Here is an 18,881-nt window from a genome sequence, read left to right on the forward strand (position 1 = left end):
GAAAGGGGATTTAAGGGTGCTTTCACACCTGTGAATCGATTCAGTTGTTCCGAAACAGATTACAAATGTTACATTGTTGCTCTTTGCTCTTGGAGCGGTTCGCTTTCACATTGCAAAGTTTCTAATCGGACCAAAAGAGCTAAAACAAGTCACGTGCAAGTAAACTCTCTTTACATTAGTCAGAGTGTCAGGGTTTATTTTGCAGTGTCCCGCTCAGCTGTCAGGAGAGGTGGTGGTTTGGTGGTGATTGACAGACGCGAGATTACCGGGAGATCATCACTCGTTTGCGGGCATCCGGAGACTCGGGAAACTTCCCGCCATGCTCATATTTCTCTCTTCATATTGCCGTATGCCTATTACATATTCACAAAACACTGTGATATAACCGCGCTTGGATCGGATCGCTTTCTCACTGCAATCAAACCGCTCCACGGTTCGTTTCAATCGAGCCGAGACCACCTCATTCAAGCGATCTCGGAGCGATTACTTTGGCGCGGAACAGTGCTGCGCGATTGCCCTGTTCACATATGCCAAATGAACCGCGCTAACTGGGCAATTGAGACACGTTCCGAAACAAAAGTGTAGGTGTGAAAGCACCCTAAGTGACTTTGAATGTGGCATGGTTGTTGGTGCCATACACGCTGGTCTGAGTATTTCAGAAACTGCTGATCTACTGGGATTTTCATGCACAACCATCTCTAGTGTTTACAGAGAATGATCCGAAAAAAAGAGAATATCCATTGAGTGGCAGTTCTGTGGTAAATGATGATGACACAAAATATATTCATTCTTGTCATGTGCGACAGTAAAAATGCAACATCATGTCAACAGTCCATGTTTTAGAACACTCACCTGGTGAAGAAGTCTTTAAATGTGCGTCTGACAGGGAATCCGGCTCTGCGAATCTTCACTGTCTCCAGCATGCCAGAGTACCGCAGCTGATTAAGAACCACTTCTGGGTCAAACTTGTTTGGTGTCTATTAAAGAGCAAATACCAAGGGCATAAAATGTACTGTATGACTCGTGTTTAATGGCATGCGGTTGTTATTGGGTGATGTAACTGCTCTCACTTTGTCCATGTTTGGTTTGATGCAACGCACAAAGAAGGGATTGGACACACTGAGAGTGGCCATTAGGGAATGAAGAGAGTCCTGAGGAGCAGAAAAATCAAATCACTGACAAAACAGAACAGACAGTGAATGACTGATTGTTTGAAATGCAGCTTTTAATTGTAGGTGTATTATTAAGGTAAATGTCTTATTATGGGAGTTATTTCTCACTCTGAACTGAGAGCTGACGGTGGGCTTTTTTCTGGCCGTGCCCATCTTCAAGGTCTCCTCGTTATTTCTGCTGCTCACTTGCTCAAACAAGTCATAGATGAAATCCAGCCTGCACACATTCAGAATAACGCACAGGTTAAATAATGTGTCGGATAAACTGCATACACAAGCATGTGTGTGTGTGTGTGCGTTGTGCATTTATGTCCTACCTGCTATCCTTCAGCATGTTCAATATATCATCTCTAAATGTGTCTCTGTTTTTCTCTAAAATCCCCCTTACATCATACAAGACCTATAAAAAGGAGAAAAAGTATATAAAGTTTATAAACAAAGACAGACATACTGAAACAAAAAAATGACTTGTTCTTGTTCAAACTATATATTTAAAATGAGTTAAAACAACACAATTCTTACTGTTTTTGGAGGACAACCTTACAGTTTTATGTTTAATCTACTTAAATTTAACACTTAAACACTCAATTAACAAAAGTTAACTAAATTGATTTGGATTGGGACAACATGAAGGAATGGTGTGGAACCCAACATTTTTTACAGTGTAGTTTGGATCTACTTTCATTGGTGAACCAAAAAACAAACAAACAAAAAAAACTAAGAATTTTGTGTCTACAAATACGATGCTCCAGGGGTCCGTTCTTCTCACCTCGCTTAAATGATCTAAGATAAGTTGGCAGATCCTGGATCTTTTAATCTTGATGACTAATTTGGTTCTTCAAACAAGTTTGTGAATCAGATTAAAATGCCTGGATGAACTGATCTGAGATCGCTGCGTATGTTGTGAAGAACAGATCTATCGATCCTCGAAATCATGATCAGCAATGCACCGATTGGCTGACAGCACAGCAGCATAATTACATCATCTGATTAATATTCAATTATCCATGTAAGCAAAATTACATCAAATTAGCAGTAAACGGTTTGTTAAATATGATACGCAATAACTACACATTTGTTGTGGGCTTCAGGCTTTACACTTTCATGTGTTAAAAGTATTCATCACGTATTTTAATGCATATCAATGTATTTAGTTCTACATTTAGAAAAGATTTTCTTTATTATAGTAGCCTAGGCCTACTCATGTTTGTTTATTTGGTGTAAGGAATAACTGTATAACTGTAATAAATTAATTTTGCATCAAAAAAGCATTTTGATATGGGTAAAGGTATAAATCACCAGCATATTAGTGATCAAAACACATGCATGACTGCATAAATTATTATCCTTTTTTAAAAAAAAAAAAGTTGAATATTGTGCATGTACGCATTTGCATCTAAAAAGTTCATACTGTATCAATAATTTTCTCTTTGAACCCCCAGGTGGCAGTCCTTTACTTTTATTTTGGAGTGCAGATTGTATAAGTTTTAGTTTTATTTTAAACTTTATATATATATAATAAATAAGTAAAAATTATATATATATATATATATATATATATATATATATATATATATATATATATATATATATATATATATATATATATATAATATATATACACTATTTTCCCAAGGGTATATAACTACTGTAAGAAAATATTAGTATTTGGTTCATACTTTCAGTATTATCTTTGCTTGAACTGACCTAATCTAATCCTGTTTATATGAAATGAACCTGCTCCTACGCAGGTTTGAGCTACCAGAACTGTTACTATGACAACAAGTCTCAGATGAGTTTTGAAGAACGAAACAATCCTGGATCGTGTCAAATCCTCAACATCCAAATCCAGCTTATTGAGTAATCCACGTATGAAGAACGGACCCCTGGTCTGTTTCGTTACAGAATATTACTGTTCACTATCGAGCAAAATGACTAAACCATAAAAGTTGTCCAGAGTTGTCCATTTAGAGATAGGAATGTAAAGCAAACTTATTCATTTTTTTAAATAATACACACCATCAAGTAGTTTTGTGGTATTTATTCATTCATTCACTGTCTTTTCGGCTAAGCCCCTTTATTAATCCGGGGTCACAACAGCGGAATAAACCGCCAACTTATCCAGCACGTTTTTACGCAGCTCATGCCCTTCCAGCCGCAACCCATTCCTGAGAAACATCCACACACACTCATTCACACTCATACACTAGGGACTATTTAGCTAACCCAATTCACCTGTACCGCATGTCTTTGGTCTGTGGGGGAAACAGGAGCACAGGCTCGCACATTGTTAAAACAATTACTATATTATCATAAACAATATATGTCAAGCACTAACTATAAATATGCGAAGAGATACATAAAGAGACAGAGGGATAGACAGAGAGAGACTCTTCATGTACCTCTCCAGCGTAATGTTTTATCCCAAACTGATGGTCTGCCAGTCTGGGTTTCACATAGTATGGATTAGTCTGTGGAAAAACAACCTCAAGTGTTCAGTTTTTTACATTCGTAGATTAATTTCATTGTGTCTTTCTAATGAGAATATAACTCACAGAGTGTCTGCCGTGTAGTTTCTCCAGCAAGGTGAAGTCAGTGCCTTTGGGAAATCTGCTCTCCTCATTAACCAAAGCTAACATGCCCAATTTCTGCATAAAAAACATATAATTAATAAGGGCATAACTGAACGACTGTAATGATAAAGCTGACTTCTGGTTGAATACAAGTATAATAATATGACTAAATGAATCATAATCACACTGCTGACCATGTTTGAATTACCTTCTCGATCAGATCCAGACATTCTGCATTGTCCATCCAGTCAATGGCTTCCCAATGAATTCCTTCCCTGCACAACACAACTCATTGTTCATTCTTTTAAAATGTTTAGGTAACTCTTAGGAGATACAGTATGCATGTTAAGATCACATGGGTTTACCTGTTGTACTCCAGTTGCTCCAAAGAGAAGATGTGTTTGTTGAAATATTCTTGAAGTTTCTCATTGGCGTAATTAATGTTGAACTGCTCAAAACGGTTGACCTTCAGAGCACATAAACACTTGAATTAACGCTCGATAAACACATAATGTGTGTGAATGAACAGGTGATCTCTGTAGACGCACCTCAAAGTTCTCAAAGCCAAAGATGTCCAGGATTCCTATAGACTTGAAGTTATCTTTGCCCTTTATTTTCTGATTAATCCGCATTATGATCCACGAGAAGCACTGAGAATAAAGCGCCATGGCAACCGAATCCCGGGAATCGATTGCCTGTTAATGATAAACAGTAAAAGGAAATTACCATTTTTTGTTTTTATAAACATAGTTGTCTTGGCTAAAACCAGTCTAAATTTGGGCTGTCGGTGAAAATCTTATAGAATAGACCAAAACAAGACTAGTCATCATTAGTCACATGTGTAGTCATTCATTCCTATGTATTTAATGACCAGTCAAGTCTTGGACTATTCTTAGATGTCTATTGGATTTTCATTGACAGCCCAAGTTTAGCCTTGTATTAGCCAAGCCATTTACAGTTGAAACCAGAAGTTTACATACACTCTAAAAAATGAACATAACCATTTTTTGGAAAATGTCTGATGGTAAATTATACTAAACGTTTACTATTTTAGGTCCGTTAGGGTTAACTCAATGATTTACATTTGCTAAATGCCAAAATAATGATATTTTTGAGAGAATGTTTTATTAATTTCTAGACAGTCAAAAGTGTACATACATTTCCTTGTTTTTTTTTTTAGTTTTGCTTTTAAATTGTATAACTTGAAATGTTTTAGGGATCCTTCCACAAGCTTCTTACAATAGTTTGCAGGAATTTTGGCCCCTTCCTCCAGACAGAATTGGTGTAACTGAGTCAGATTTGTTGGCTGTTTAGCTCACGCAAACTTTTTCAACTCTGCTCATACATTTTCTATAGGATTGAGATCAGGGCTTTGTGATGGCCACTCCAAAACATTCACTCTGTTGTCGTTAAAGCACATTTTAACTAATTTGTCAGTATGCTTAGGGTCATGGTCTGTTTGGAAAACCTATTTGTGGCCAAGTTGTAATTTCCTGGCTGGTGTCTTAAGATGTTGCTTCAGTATTTCTACATAATGTTCTTTCTTCATGATGCCATCTATGCTAAGAAGTGGACCAGTCCCTCCTGCAGCAAAACAACCCCACAACATAATGCTGCCGCCCCCATACTTCACAGTTGGGTTGGTGTTCCTAGGCTTGTAAGCTTTCCCCTTTGGCCAAACAGTTCAATCTTAGTTCCATCAGACCACAGGACATGTCTTCAAAAATGATTTCCCAGTGTAATTTAGCAAACTGTAATCTGGTTTTTTTTTTTGATTCTGGCTTGTTGATTTTCCCATGTTGTCACAAAAGGAAGCAGTGTGTTTAAGGTTTTCCTTAAATACTATTCTAAAGTTGTGCCTCCAGTTAAATCAAATGTTGTCAATTAGCCAATCAGAAACTTCCAAAACTTTGACACCCTCATCTGAGCTTTTTCAGAGGCTATATAATCCTATTTTAAGGCGAAGCAGTGGCGCAGTAGGTAGTGCTGTCGCCTCACTGGGTCGCTGGTTCAAGCCTCGGCTCAGTTGGCGTTTCTGTGTGGAGTTTGCATGTTCTCCCTGCGTTCGCATGGGTTTCCTCCGGGTGCTCTGGTTTCCCCCACAGTCCAAAGACATGCGGTAAAGGTGAATTGGGTAGGCTAAATTGTCCGTAGTGTATGAGTGTGTGTGTGAATGTGTGTGTGGATGTTCCCCAGAGATGGGTTGCGGCTGAAAAGGCATCCGCTGCGTAAAAACTGGATAAGTTGGCGGTTCATTCCGCTGTGGCGACCCCGGATTAATAATGGGACTAAGCCGAAAAGAAAATGAATGAATGAATGAATAATTCTATTGTATGAAAACTTGACTTTCAAGGAAAACTATAATAATTTCTCAAAACACATTTCTCTCATTATTCTGCTATTAGGCATAACAGAAACAAATGTTATAATCTTAACTTACCTAAAAGAGAAAAAGTTGAGTCACATTAACATCTGACTTTTTTAATTGTTATGTGCCTTTTTATACAGTGAATGTAAACTTCTGGTTTCAACTGTAGACATCTGTTTGATGCCTATTAGACATCTTTTTAAACACAGGATAAGAGCTAAAAACTACAAGTCTTTTTATTCATCATTATTTATCATAATGAGAAAATGTGTAAAGTGATTGTACCTGTTCCACTGTAAGCGGAGAGCAGATCTCTTCTCCCCTAAGGATCATGGATCGCTGGGTCAGAACCTCAGACAACTGAAAACAGTCCAGGCCCAGGAGCTCACTTACATTAGTGACAACTGTAGGAAACAGAGATCATTATTACTAACTAACACATATAAGCAATGTCTATCTATAAGATTAAGCTCTGACACATGAAGCAAACACCCTGCAGCTTCTTGGCTATTGGCTAATGTTTAGATGCATTGTGTTCTGCATTTTTGACACTAGCCAGACAACATAAACCTTTTGGCACTTCAGAATAATGTTCTATTAGTTAATGTATTTCCTAACATTACTAATGAATAATCTTGTAAAGCATTTATTAATCATAGTTCAACATTTATTATTGCATTAATAAAATTCAAAGTTGTGCTTGTTAACATTGTTTAATGCACAGTACAGTGAGTTAACATTAACTAACATGAATGTTATTTGACTTAAATGACATTAACTATGACTTATTCTCATTTCACTTTACCACTTTGATTTGATGTACAGCTTAGCAAAGCAGTGCATAAAAATACATTGACACTATGCTGTCCATATATTTCCATCTTGAAAGGGTGAAATTGTGGTCACTCTAAAAGGTACTATTTTAATTAAAAAATGTAATCGAAGTCTATTACAGATATAAAATGTTCAAACATGCATATAATTGTAGTTGTAGATGCTCTGTAAATCTGCTTTGGAGTCGACAAATTGGATTTTATGTGACAGGCGGCTTTATATGTCACTATGCTTGTTTCATATTTAAGATGGTAAACAAGTTCAGATTTTTAGATGATTTGTAAATCTGTAATTCTATGTTTAATTTTTTGTTTGTTTGTTTCTGAGGTGAGAAAGTACATGCTAGTTGTAGTCTCAGTGATGTCATAAAGCACAAAACATTTTTGGATCAAATGTGAGCTGCCAAAAAAGTCAGCTCTTATTGCTGCTTGTCTTTTGAGAAAATTTGCGTGTTACAGCATTAATATAGGGAAATTAGGGATAGTTCACCCAAAACAAAATTTAAAAACAGTCATCTTTTACTCATCCTCCACCTGTTCCAAACCTGATTGAGCTTCTTTAATCCAGCACAGACTTGGAAATATGTGCTCAGGGCACAAAAACGTGCTTCAGCATATGTTTACCTGTAGATTCTGGGTAAAATAAACGCTACAGATCCAGTGTTTTCTCTAGGATTTTTTCCAGATTTTTACACAGATCTACCAACTACCTGTGGTGTTATTTCAATGCCAAATGTTGTGAGCGCAATATTAGAAGTCGACATCGGATTTATGTAATAGCCTACGAGCATGCAAATCTCTGTGCTTGCACGCCAATTTCCTCTGCTCGTGCACTAAACTTCTTGCACGCCCTCAAATAAGCCGCTTCAAGAGTGCGCAGATCTTCTTGTGCGCTCTCAAACTCCAATAGACCTAGAGTAGCATTAATGCGTCCTGAAGTAAAGTGAAACGGCTATACGTCATGTTTGCTGGCCTCATGCATCTGTCAGCCAGTCAGTCAGCACGTCACCTTAAAGGGTAAACAAATAACGCACAGCACTACTGCGGTTACAAAAAAGTGCGCTATTATAATTCACTTACCCTTTAATACATTTTGGTGCGATTATTACCTGCTATTAAAAAAATAAAATGTTTTTAATGGGAAGCTGCAATGTAGCTGTGGCGGGATGAATTTTGGCGTGGCGCCCCACCATGGAAGAATAAATGTAGCGGAAACCATGAGATCCATATTGCACCAACAACTTTTGTTACTTTTTTATTGATGAATAAAGGGTTGTTTTGCATGGTTCTTCAAGGAGCACTGAATAAATAAGACAAAATAACTTAAATGCATCTGTGATATCTTGCCTTCTTATCTCAATATGGACGACTTCTCCGATGCGGTCAGTTTGCTCGGTAGCTCACCTTGTACGATGTCGAACTTGGGATGAGGAGTGGACCCGGTTTGAGTCCAGTGAAGAATGGTTCCAGAAACCAGGTAAAAAAGCAATGTGAAATTGTGGTGCAACCACACAAGTGCCAGGCAGTTTTCACTTCTCATTTGCTTTCGAAAACACAAATGAGAAATTGTAGCCCAGTATTCTTTTTGAGATTCACTAAAATGTAGACATTGGCCTTTGGATTTCAACACAAGCTGTGAGAAAACGTCACTGGAGCAACTTACTTTGCGATTCGCAAAACGTAACCCGGGGCCCGCATTTACAATGAGCCTGGATTGCTTTATTCAGTTGAGCACAAAAGAAGGTATTTTGAAAAATGTAGATAACTGGTACCATTGACTTTTTTCCTACTATGGATGTCAATGGCTTACAGTTCATTCTTAATTATAACCTCTTTTTGGTTCAGCAGAAAAAAGAAATTCAAAAAAAGTCTGAAATAAATCATTTTTGGGGTGAACTATCCCTTCAAAAAAGGAACACCACTTCTCACCCTGTTTGGTGGTGATCTGTGCGCCCCCTGCTGTCATGAACTCCACATTGCCAAGCTGTAGGACTCCAGAGAGCAATTTAAACATATCTCTGATTTCTTCCTCCGTGAACTCCATCACCTTCAGAGCCTCCTGCAGGCAAAAACAGAAACAGGGAATGAATGGACATGCAGCAGTGTTTACATTAGGTTGTTTATGATCATGTAAACAATAATCTATTCTAGTTTTTTTTGTAGATTACCATGACATCATCAAAAAGCTTCTTGTCATCGAGACTGCGGTCCTTCACACATCCTGACTGACTCAAGTAATGAAATAACTCCGGGGAGTCTTCCAGAAAATATGTTTCTAAAACCACAGAGACATATCTTATCATTCAGTCCTTCAAAATGGCTTCGTGTTTTTATTTGATAAATCAGCACTGTGTGTATTTATTTGCACTGTTTATTCATTCACCCTTTTCGCTTTTACTAGCCCCAGCCAGCAAAGCATAAAATATATGGTAGTTCCTCTCTCCTGGATTCTGCCTTACCACTCGATTCTGGAAGAAGAGATCAGATCACAGATGCTGAGTGGGCGAAATTCTCACTTTGGCATAAAGACACTTTCTCTACAAAATGGTGGAGTGATTCTGCCTTTTACAATATATCCAGTGCCAAACTGTATTATCAGAACAACAGTAGGATTTATGCTCTTAGCACTTTAGCACAGAATATTGGTTTCTGGTAGTTAGACGTGAGTCAGACAGCAAGGTTTACCTTTTCAAGTAAATCTGAAGGGGCAAAAATTAAGGGAAATGCAGACACATGAAACAGATGAGCTGAATTATTAGACCCCCTTTTTTATTTTTCCCCATTTTATGTTTAACAGAGAAGATTTTTTTCAACAAAATCCTAAGCATAATAGTTTCATAACTCATTTCTAATAACTGGTATATTTTATCTTTGCCTTGATGACAGTAAATAATATTTGACTAGATCTTTTTCAATACACTTCTATACAGCTTAAAGTGACATTTAAAGGCTTAACAAGGTTAATTAGGTTAACTAGGCAGGTTAGGGTAATTAGGCAAGTTATTGTATAACGATGGTTTGTTCTGTATAGGGGAAAAAATTTAAGGGGCGAATAAAATTGTCCTTAAAAAAGTGTTTACAAAATACGAAATAAAAACAAAATAAAACAAATAAGACCTTCGCCAGAAGAAAAAATATTATCAGACATGCTGTTAAAATTTCATTGCTCTCTTAAACATCGTTAGGTAAAAATTTTAAAAAGGAAAAAAATTCAAAGAGGGGCTAATAATTCTGACTTCTGTATTTTTTTTACTAAAAATTCCAAAAAAAATGCATGACTGCAAATGTACAGATATGAAAGGATACAGTCAACGATGCATCCTCCCTGAATGTTCCCGCTTTGAGAGAAATGAAGCTGAATGAATTTCCCAAAGCGACTGGAGTTGTTGTTGTAAACTGTTTTGGCATTTCCAAAGGCTTCCATGATGGGGCTGCAAAAGAATGAATAATGTAAAGGTTGTGCATTTGTGTATGCATACTGCGCTTATTTTGTATCTCTGTACTTGCACACATTGAAATACTATTGGGAAAGAAGGGGTTAACAGTTACTTATTGTTTTACATGAAGAGGGCCCCATCTGTTACCTTAAATATATATATATATATATATATATATATATATATATATATATATATATATATATATATATATATATATATATATATATATATATATATATATATGTTATTGTGTATGTAGAAGAAGCCTGTGCACGAGGTCTGGTTGTATGTCTCTGTGCTCATTTATTTTCTGAATGTTTTTCACAGACAATAATTCACTGAGAGATTTATAAAGGTCGTTATTTATTTACACGATGCAGAAGAGATGCAAAAGACTAATTACATTGGTGCCGTGACCCGGATGGGAGTGAGGTTTAGTGAAGTGCTGTGCAGGTAAACCTCACTCCTCTGGCCTTTAAAGGAGCTCCAGCGACAGACGCTAGGGGCCATAGTCTTTAGCCTCCTTGTTAGAGCAACTGACTACCATGCAGAAAGTCGCTAGTTCGATCCCAGCTCAGAGTGGGTTGGGTGGTGTAGGACTGGCGGGGCTACATGTGCATACTATATAAAAGTGCTTAGGCTGTGTGTGTTAAAGGGATACTGGTGATAGTCATCATTTACACACTTATTTGAGTTTGTTTCTTCTGTTAAAGACAAATGAAGATATCTTGAAGAATGTTACAAGCTGGTAGCCACTAACTTCCATAGCATATTTTCTCTTTCGATTGAAGTCAATGGCTCTAATGTCTTGGTACCACTTTATACTAAGTGGTCTTAACTACCATGTACTTGCATCAAAAAATAGCTGCAATGTACTTACTGTGTTCATAATGCATTGCAGAACACTTTTGGTGCTCTTGAGGTGGAATATGGGTAGGGTTAGGGACAGATTTGGTGGTATGGGTAGGTTTAAGGGTGGGTTAAGAGATGGTCAACAGGGTAATTATGAATCTACTTGCATAAATTAATTACAGATGTAATTACAATCAGGTATTTAATCATAAGTACAATGTAAAACATGCATTTACAGATTAAGTACATTGTAAGAAATTATTAATTTCGGTGTAAGTACATATTAGTTAAGGCCACTAAATATAAAGAGGCCAAGTTTTTTAACATAAATAAATTCATAAAGATTTTAAAACAATTGAGTTTGAGAAAATGAATAGTAAAGTACCATTTTTTGGGATAAACTCCACGTGTTTTACCTGCTCTGGACGATAGCCTGCTCCACACGCGTGCTCTTCTCGGTTGGTGGCGTCCCCGCAGAGTTTTGGCTCATGACAGACAAGAACTGCAGCAGTAGTTTGGTGCTTTCTGTTTTCCCAGCGCCACTTTCTCCACTGTTAAACACACGCATACACACAATCATGTATGACCTTCACAGACATTTGTGCTGCCCTGATTGTATTTGCAATGCTGTGAAATCTGATAGCAGCTTGTGGCATGGGTATATAGGCCACAACCGCGCAAACTCAGCCTTCAGGTTTAACACAAATGAGATTAGTGAACTCTAACAATGGATAGCCATTAGTTCTCAGTCAGTAAGGGAGACTAAAAACATTTCAAACCTGACTCACAGTGTTTATAAGCTTCAAAACAAGATGCAAGTGACACAAAACACCACTAAACTATTCTAGTAAGAAGTGTTTAATGCAGTAGAACAGAGAACACAAAGGCGAATTAATGATTTATGTATTTATACTGGATTCCATTGTTGTTGTCATTGGACCAAAATTGTAGTCAGTAAAAACACTAACATAATTTCATGGTTCTCTGAACTAGTTTTATTATCTTGAAGTTATTTATAATAATGATCAAGGCTTGACATAAACACCTGCCAAACTGCCAAATGCCTGTAGATTTCAGTGGTGGCGGATAAGACAGATACTAGCACTAGCCACTTTGGCTGGTTGAAAATAATTTTCCGGGATAATAATTCTTAAAAGCAGGGTTCGATATGCATGTAAAGGCGATCTTAGAATTGAGAAGCAACACGACTGCCAAAAATAATTGTGTTCGCGCAAGCAATAGAGGGCAGGTGGATACCAAATGAGAGGATGATCACTCGCACTAATAGCTAAGGTGATGTGTGGGACTGTTTAGAAGTGTCTTGAAGAATATCTAGTCTAATATTATTTACTGTCATCATGGCAAAGATAAAATAAATCAGTTATTAGAGATGAGTTATTAAATTATTATGATTGAAATGTGTTGAAGAAATCTGCTCTCCGTTAAACAGAAATTGGGGAAAAAATAAACAGGGGGTCTAATAATTCAGGGGGGCTTATAATTCTGAAATTAACTGTGTGTTTGAGTGTGTATACACACACACACACACACACACACACACACACACACACACACACACACACACACACACACACACACACACACACACACACACACACACACACACACAGTCAAATAGCTATTAACTTCTTTTTTTTTTTGGTGGGGCCAGTGAAAATTTTGGCAGGGCAAGTAAAAATCAGAACCACTGGTCCGATCGGGCCAGTAGAAAAAATCCTTAGCGTTGAACCCTGATTGAGCAAGCTCATACACAACACACAAAAAGTGAATGTGTGAGGAGGCATGTGGCGATAACACAAAATTTAAATCAAGTAATTTTAGCATGTCAAAGTCATATTTATGTGTATAAAATATATTTTCCCAATAATGAAATTGTGGCTAGTAAAAATGGCGAGTGGCTTGTAATGTTGGAAAATCTAGCCACATACTTCCCATACTGATAAACTTCCGGTGAACAGTTCATGTGACTTCTTTCCATTTTATACAGTTCCATCAATTTTGTAATGTAATTAAAATACAATCCGTTACATAAACTTTTGGATTCATTTAGTTGCTCAAGCGTAAAACAAGGTATAAAGCTGTGTCCCTCAGGATCAACAGGCTAGCGCAAAAGCTCCATTATCGCAGATTTTTAAAGAAAACAGACCTTAAACGCGCTGATTTTGTAATGGCATACAGTTCAAAGGAAGCACTTAACCCAGGTTACTGACAAATTAAAAGTCCTTCCGCATACTTCTGCATATACCCTATACGTAGTGTGTGGTGAGTGCACTATTGAGTTGAATTATTTATATTTTTATGATTATGCACATTGTTTATTTACTCAAACCTTTTCAAGCAACACGTTTACTCACTTTTTAAAAAATCAAATCAACTAATAACTTTTAAAGTAAGGGGTTTGCTTACAGTTGTAAGTAAAGTCAACTAATTGTTTTTTTTACAGTTTACAAGTTAATATTATACTAAAACTTTAATACCAGGGTTTCTGCAGGTTTCACAAAGTCAAATTTAAGACTTTAAGACACTTTTCAGACCATCAAGAATGAAATTTCATACTTATATAGGGTTAAACGCTAAGGATTTTCTAAATGACCAAGCACAAAAAAAAAATATTTACTTGCTCCATCAAGAAACAAATTCTTATTGGTAATTTTTTGGTCACATATTTTAGATAATGTCCCAAATCAAGCAGACCCTGGTTGTACACATGCAAATTAAACTTAAAAAAAGCTCTCGAGTTTGTCTTACAGCATTTTAATGTAAAGAATGATAATGTTGTGTATATGTATTAACTTCATTTTCATTTTTTATCAAGCCTCACTTGGACAGGTGCTGAGAAATAGTAAGTCTGCTAAAACACTTAAACAAATGCATTTGGATTGCCAGTGTAATTGTGATGTCAAATAAACAATAAATAAAATAACATTAGTTATAAATAGAGTTTTGATAAATGTTTAACTGAGAGGTATTTTCGGGCGATGCAGTGGTGCAGTGGGTAGTGCTGTCGCCTCACAGCAAGAAGGTCCCTGGTTCGAGCCTCAGCTGGGTAAGTTCACGTTTCTGTTTGGAGTTAGCATGTTCTCCCTGCATTCGCGTGTTTTTCCTCTGGGTGCTCAGGTTTCCCCCACAGTCCAAAGACATGTGGTACAGGTGAATTGGGTAGGCTAAATTGTCCGTAGTGTATGAGTGTGAATGAGTGTATGGATGTTTCCCAGAGATGGGTTGCAGCTGGAAGGGCATTCGCTGCGTAAAACATATGCTGGATGAGTTGGCGGTTCATTCTGCTGTGGCGACCCCTGATTATTAAATCGAAAAGAAAATGAATGAATGAATGAATGAGATGTATTTTTGGTGATGGATCGATTGGGTAGCTTTACAATAAACAAAGTAAAATTAAGACCCGTTTAAAGTGATTTAAGACCTACAAGACAATATTTCAGATAATTAAAAATTTTTAAGGCCTATAATTTTGTTTTTGAAATTGAAGATATTTTACGACTTTAAGACCCTGCGGACACCCAGCAGTCAACTTTATCAGATGAAATGAGTGTAATCAACTCAAAATTGACTGAAAGTTAATTTTACTCATTTGAAAAGAGTTTTGAACTCAGTGTTGAAGGTAATGAGTTAATTAAATACCTTATTACTTCAACTTAAATGGAATAAGTTCACAGTACTTATATAGATTAGCTTGTTACTCAAATGGTTTGTAGCAATCGGTTTCCTCAAATGGTTTGAGTTGTCTTAACTTGATGGGTTTTTACAGTACTCAGTTGGTTTGAGAAATATTTATTTATTGAGTTTTACTGTGCTCAAATTGCTTTGTTTACTCAAATGGATTAAGTTCACACTACTCATCAGGATTAATTTTTGAACTTAAATGGCTTGTTGCAATCGGTTTCCTCAAATGGCTTGAGTTACCTGAACTTCTTGGGTTTTACAGTGTAAATAAAATGTGACTGAAACATTTTCATGTGGAAAAAACTTTTATCACGTAAAATCTTTCAACGTAATAGTTATATTTATCTGTATTGTTATCATTCAGCTACTTACTGACTCTTATTTTTATAAAATATGAAGATAAAGTCATACTTTACAAAGCACATTTAAAACAAGAAAGTATTTGTATGACTTGTATTACCTGATCAGCACACACTGGCTATCATGTCTCTTCCATAAGCAGCGGTAACACTCATTGGCGATAGCAAAGATGTGTGGCGGCAACTCGCCCAGATGATGCTGACTGTACAGCTCCACTGCCGAGAGATCATACAGCCCTTTGATCTGCTTATAGGGATTCACAGCTGCCAGGATAGAACCTATATTAGTCTGAAAGACAATGGAAAAGAAGCAGTAAGTTAAATTGTGCTGAGTAGAACAAAGTCAGCACACTGAAACAAATGCACACACTTACAATCAGCACACATTTTAATTCACACCTACAGATAATGGGGACATTTCAAAGGGAACTTCAATAACCAGGATGTGATCAGGTCATACACATGCGTCAGGGTCAGTGGGCCATGAGAGGATTGTATGTGTGGAAACATAAATCCATCTCATTTACCATTGAATGCATTACTGCGTGCTGGTCTTTATAATATGCTCATGGGTGGGTGTGTGTGATTGTAATTCTCATAGATTGAGGCTAACAACAGCCATGCTCACCCGTTGCCACCTGCAGTAATATGATTTACGGATCTTAGCAACAGCATAGTGATGAGATTAAATTGGGATTTCCTGGAAATGCACTACTAAATGCAACAATATAAACACTATACCAGGAGAAATGGAATTAAAACCAAATCTATTACAAGCCTTATAATAAAAACAACTCATGAACAGGATATATTCATCATCACACTGCTAGGTTCAACTGCAAGAGTCACCAGTTAACAGACCACAGTTCCATCTGGACTGAGAGGCAACATTTGCCAATTTTAGCATTTCTAATGTTTAAATGAGCAGCGCAATGTTTACAACTATATTTAAAGGAAAGTAGCTTAAGTGTGCTTGAATCACTTCAAAGGAGCAGTTTGGAAGTCTGAGGTCAAGAGCACTCTGAAGCAGATTTTCATTCAGGATGTCTCTGTAGATTGCTGCATTTATCTTTCAGTACATCCTGACTAGTTCCAGTTCCTGCTGCTGAAAAACATCCCCACAGTATGATGCTGCCTCCACAATGCTTCACTATAGGGATGGTATTAGCCTGGTGATGAGCGGTGCCTGGTTTTCTCCAAATGTAATGCCTGGAATTTGCTCCAAAGAGTTCAATTTTAGTCTCATCAGACCAGAGAATTTTGTTTCTTATGGTCTGAGAGTCCTTTAGATGCCTTTTGGCAAATTCCAGGCGGGGAGCGGCTTCTGTCTGGCCACTCTACCATACATGTCTGATTGGTGGATTGCTGAAAAGATGGTTGTCCTTCTGTAAGGTTCTCCTCTCTCCACAGAAGAAGGCTGGAGCTCAGACAGAGTGACCATAGGGTAATTGATAACCTCCCTGACTAAGGCCAAAGTAGAATATTATGATAAGAAAACATCAGGTTGCAAGATCAAGCTGCAGAACAAGCTGTTTTTAACATCTAAAAATTAATGGAAGTGAATGACACGGAAGTCTCAAACCAAAAGGATTTGAATGAGGTCACATACATAAAGGTCAATAGGAATAAATCAATTAGCATTGACTTAAAGGAATAGTTCAACCAAAAAAAGATAATCCTGTAATCATTATAATTGTTTCATCTTTTGCAGATATTGTGAAAAATGTTGGTTGCTGGCATCCATTGACCCCCATTGTATTTTTTCCAATACTATGGAAGCCGATAGGTGCCAGCAACCAGCATTTTTTAAAATATCTTCTTTTGTGTAGGAGATGAAAGAAACTCATGAAGGTTTAAAACCACATAACAGATAATAAAGCTGCCACTGCCTATATCAGAACAGTATGAATACGCCTCACAGCAAGATGGTCACTGGTTCGAGCCTCGGCTGTGTCAGTAGGCATTTTTGTGTGGAGTTTGCATGTTCTCCCTGTGTTGGAGTGGATTTCATCAGGGTGCTCCGGTTTCCCCCACAAGTCCAAAGACATGAGATAAAGGTGAATTGGGTAAGCTAAACTTATTCGTAGTGTATGTGTGAATGGAAGTGTTTGGCTATTTCCCAGTAATGGGTTGCAGCTAGAAGGGCTCTGCTGTGTGAAACGTGCTGGATAATGGCGAGCACAGAGAAATAAAGGGACTAAGCCGAAATAAAAATAAATGAATGAATGAATACCAAACAATGTGATATATATTCAGGCCTTTTAATAAAGAATTCAGCTGATGTGTGGTTGTTTGCTGTTTCAAACTAGTTTAAAATTTAGTTTAGTCTAAAAATTACTTATTTTAAAAATGGTTAATCAGAATTTGGAACCAAAAATGTACACATGGGAAGGTTAATAAATTAAGATTATTAAATATTATGAAGGTACCATTATTAAATATTCTGAAAACCAACAACAACTATAATCATACTGAAAACTTTCAGTATGCTTCTCTCTGTCGCAGTCAACCCTTACAATGAAATATCCACTGGCATTACAGACTCATTCTGTGCATTCAGCAGAGGCCAAGTTTGAATGCTTGATCTATAAAGCAGACAGTGAGTCACAGCAGTCCCTCCAGGCTACAACTCTAAACCAGCAGTCTGGGATGTATGGCTCAGTTTAGACCAATGAGCGTACAGCTGTCTGTCCCTGAAACCTGATCACATGACTCTTCTCTTTGGCAACATCATCACTAAGACCCTTATAGTGACACATTTATTTACACATGTCCCGAGGGCCTAGTCTTTGATTTCTCTCTTTATCTCTCTCATTCACTTACATGCGCACAAACACTGATGCAATGTGTGAAATATACCCACATATTTACCCACATTAGAGCATTCTCAACTAGGTTTGGGTACAGAAGCCCAGCAGTACCTAGTGGTTTAGAGTGAAAGATTGTAGACTTTTGGTGCCACTTAAATGCCTTAACTGTTTGAAGGGAAACATGTTTTTATATGATGAAATGAGTAGGCTATATTCTGAATCTGTACAGTTTGTAACGTAATTAATGATTGTTTAACCTGTGCACACAGCACTTTTGTTTCTAACCGTGCACATTTGATGAATGAGCAGCTTGCATGTGTGCTTGTAATTGTTCACAAGATGTCAGCACTGAACCGGGCTGTTGTTTGCTTCACAGATAGAGCGCCCTAACACCCCGAGCAATAAGGCGCAAGACCTGTTTGGTGCGATTTGTTGCTATTTTCAGACCAGCACAACCCTATAAGTTAGATGTTTTGCCCCACGTTGTTTAAATGGCAAATCCATTCGCACCATTTTGTGGACTCATGGGTGTGCTGGTCTGAATTAGAGGTGTGTTAAGGCGCATTGTTGGCGCGTTGCTATTTTAAAGAACTGAAATATTTTAAAGAACTGTGCCTCTGACCATCTAAAAGCAGGTTTAAAGTCCAGTGCAGAGTGCGTTAGTTACCCGCCTATGTGGGTTTAAATGTTTACACATTGCTTAATACACACATGATGTACAACAATACACAAATAACTTTACAAATGAAAAATATAAAGGATTAAAATGATA

At 37.2% G+C, this 18,881-nt stretch overlaps 1 protein-coding gene across 3 annotated transcripts in view; it reads right to left on the reverse strand.

The window, feature by feature from the left end:
* The window catches only part of myo10l1 (myosin X, like 1), a 153,922-nt gene that overhangs the window by 39,877 nt on the left and 95,164 nt on the right, over nucleotides 1–18,881 (reverse strand). For all 3 annotated transcript variants that reach the window (XM_073953718.1, XM_073953717.1, XM_001924006.9), the window contains 17 exons: nucleotides 15,401–15,588; nucleotides 11,655–11,789; nucleotides 10,253–10,377; nucleotides 9,632–9,645; nucleotides 9,330–9,414; nucleotides 9,115–9,221; nucleotides 8,876–9,005; nucleotides 6,399–6,517; nucleotides 4,294–4,440; nucleotides 4,111–4,211; nucleotides 3,954–4,020; nucleotides 3,728–3,820; nucleotides 3,575–3,643; nucleotides 1,490–1,572; nucleotides 1,281–1,389; nucleotides 1,071–1,151; nucleotides 853–977 (listed from right to left, as the gene is read on the reverse strand). In XM_073953718.1, coding sequence (XP_073809819.1) covers nucleotides 853–977; nucleotides 1,071–1,151; nucleotides 1,281–1,389; nucleotides 1,490–1,572; nucleotides 3,575–3,643; nucleotides 3,728–3,820; nucleotides 3,954–4,020; nucleotides 4,111–4,211; nucleotides 4,294–4,440; nucleotides 6,399–6,517; nucleotides 8,876–9,005; nucleotides 9,115–9,221; nucleotides 9,330–9,414; nucleotides 9,632–9,645; nucleotides 10,253–10,377; nucleotides 11,655–11,789; nucleotides 15,401–15,588 — 1,778 coding nt within the window. The remainder of the gene's footprint in view (nucleotides 1–852; nucleotides 978–1,070; nucleotides 1,152–1,280; nucleotides 1,390–1,489; nucleotides 1,573–3,574; nucleotides 3,644–3,727; nucleotides 3,821–3,953; nucleotides 4,021–4,110; nucleotides 4,212–4,293; nucleotides 4,441–6,398; nucleotides 6,518–8,875; nucleotides 9,006–9,114; nucleotides 9,222–9,329; nucleotides 9,415–9,631; nucleotides 9,646–10,252; nucleotides 10,378–11,654; nucleotides 11,790–15,400; nucleotides 15,589–18,881) is intronic.

The sequence above is a fragment of the Danio rerio genome, chromosome 6 (genome assembly GCF_049306965.1).
Source record: "Danio rerio strain Tuebingen ecotype United States chromosome 6, GRCz12tu, whole genome shotgun sequence".
Classification (NCBI taxonomy): Eukaryota; Metazoa; Chordata; class Actinopteri; order Cypriniformes; family Danionidae; genus Danio; species Danio rerio.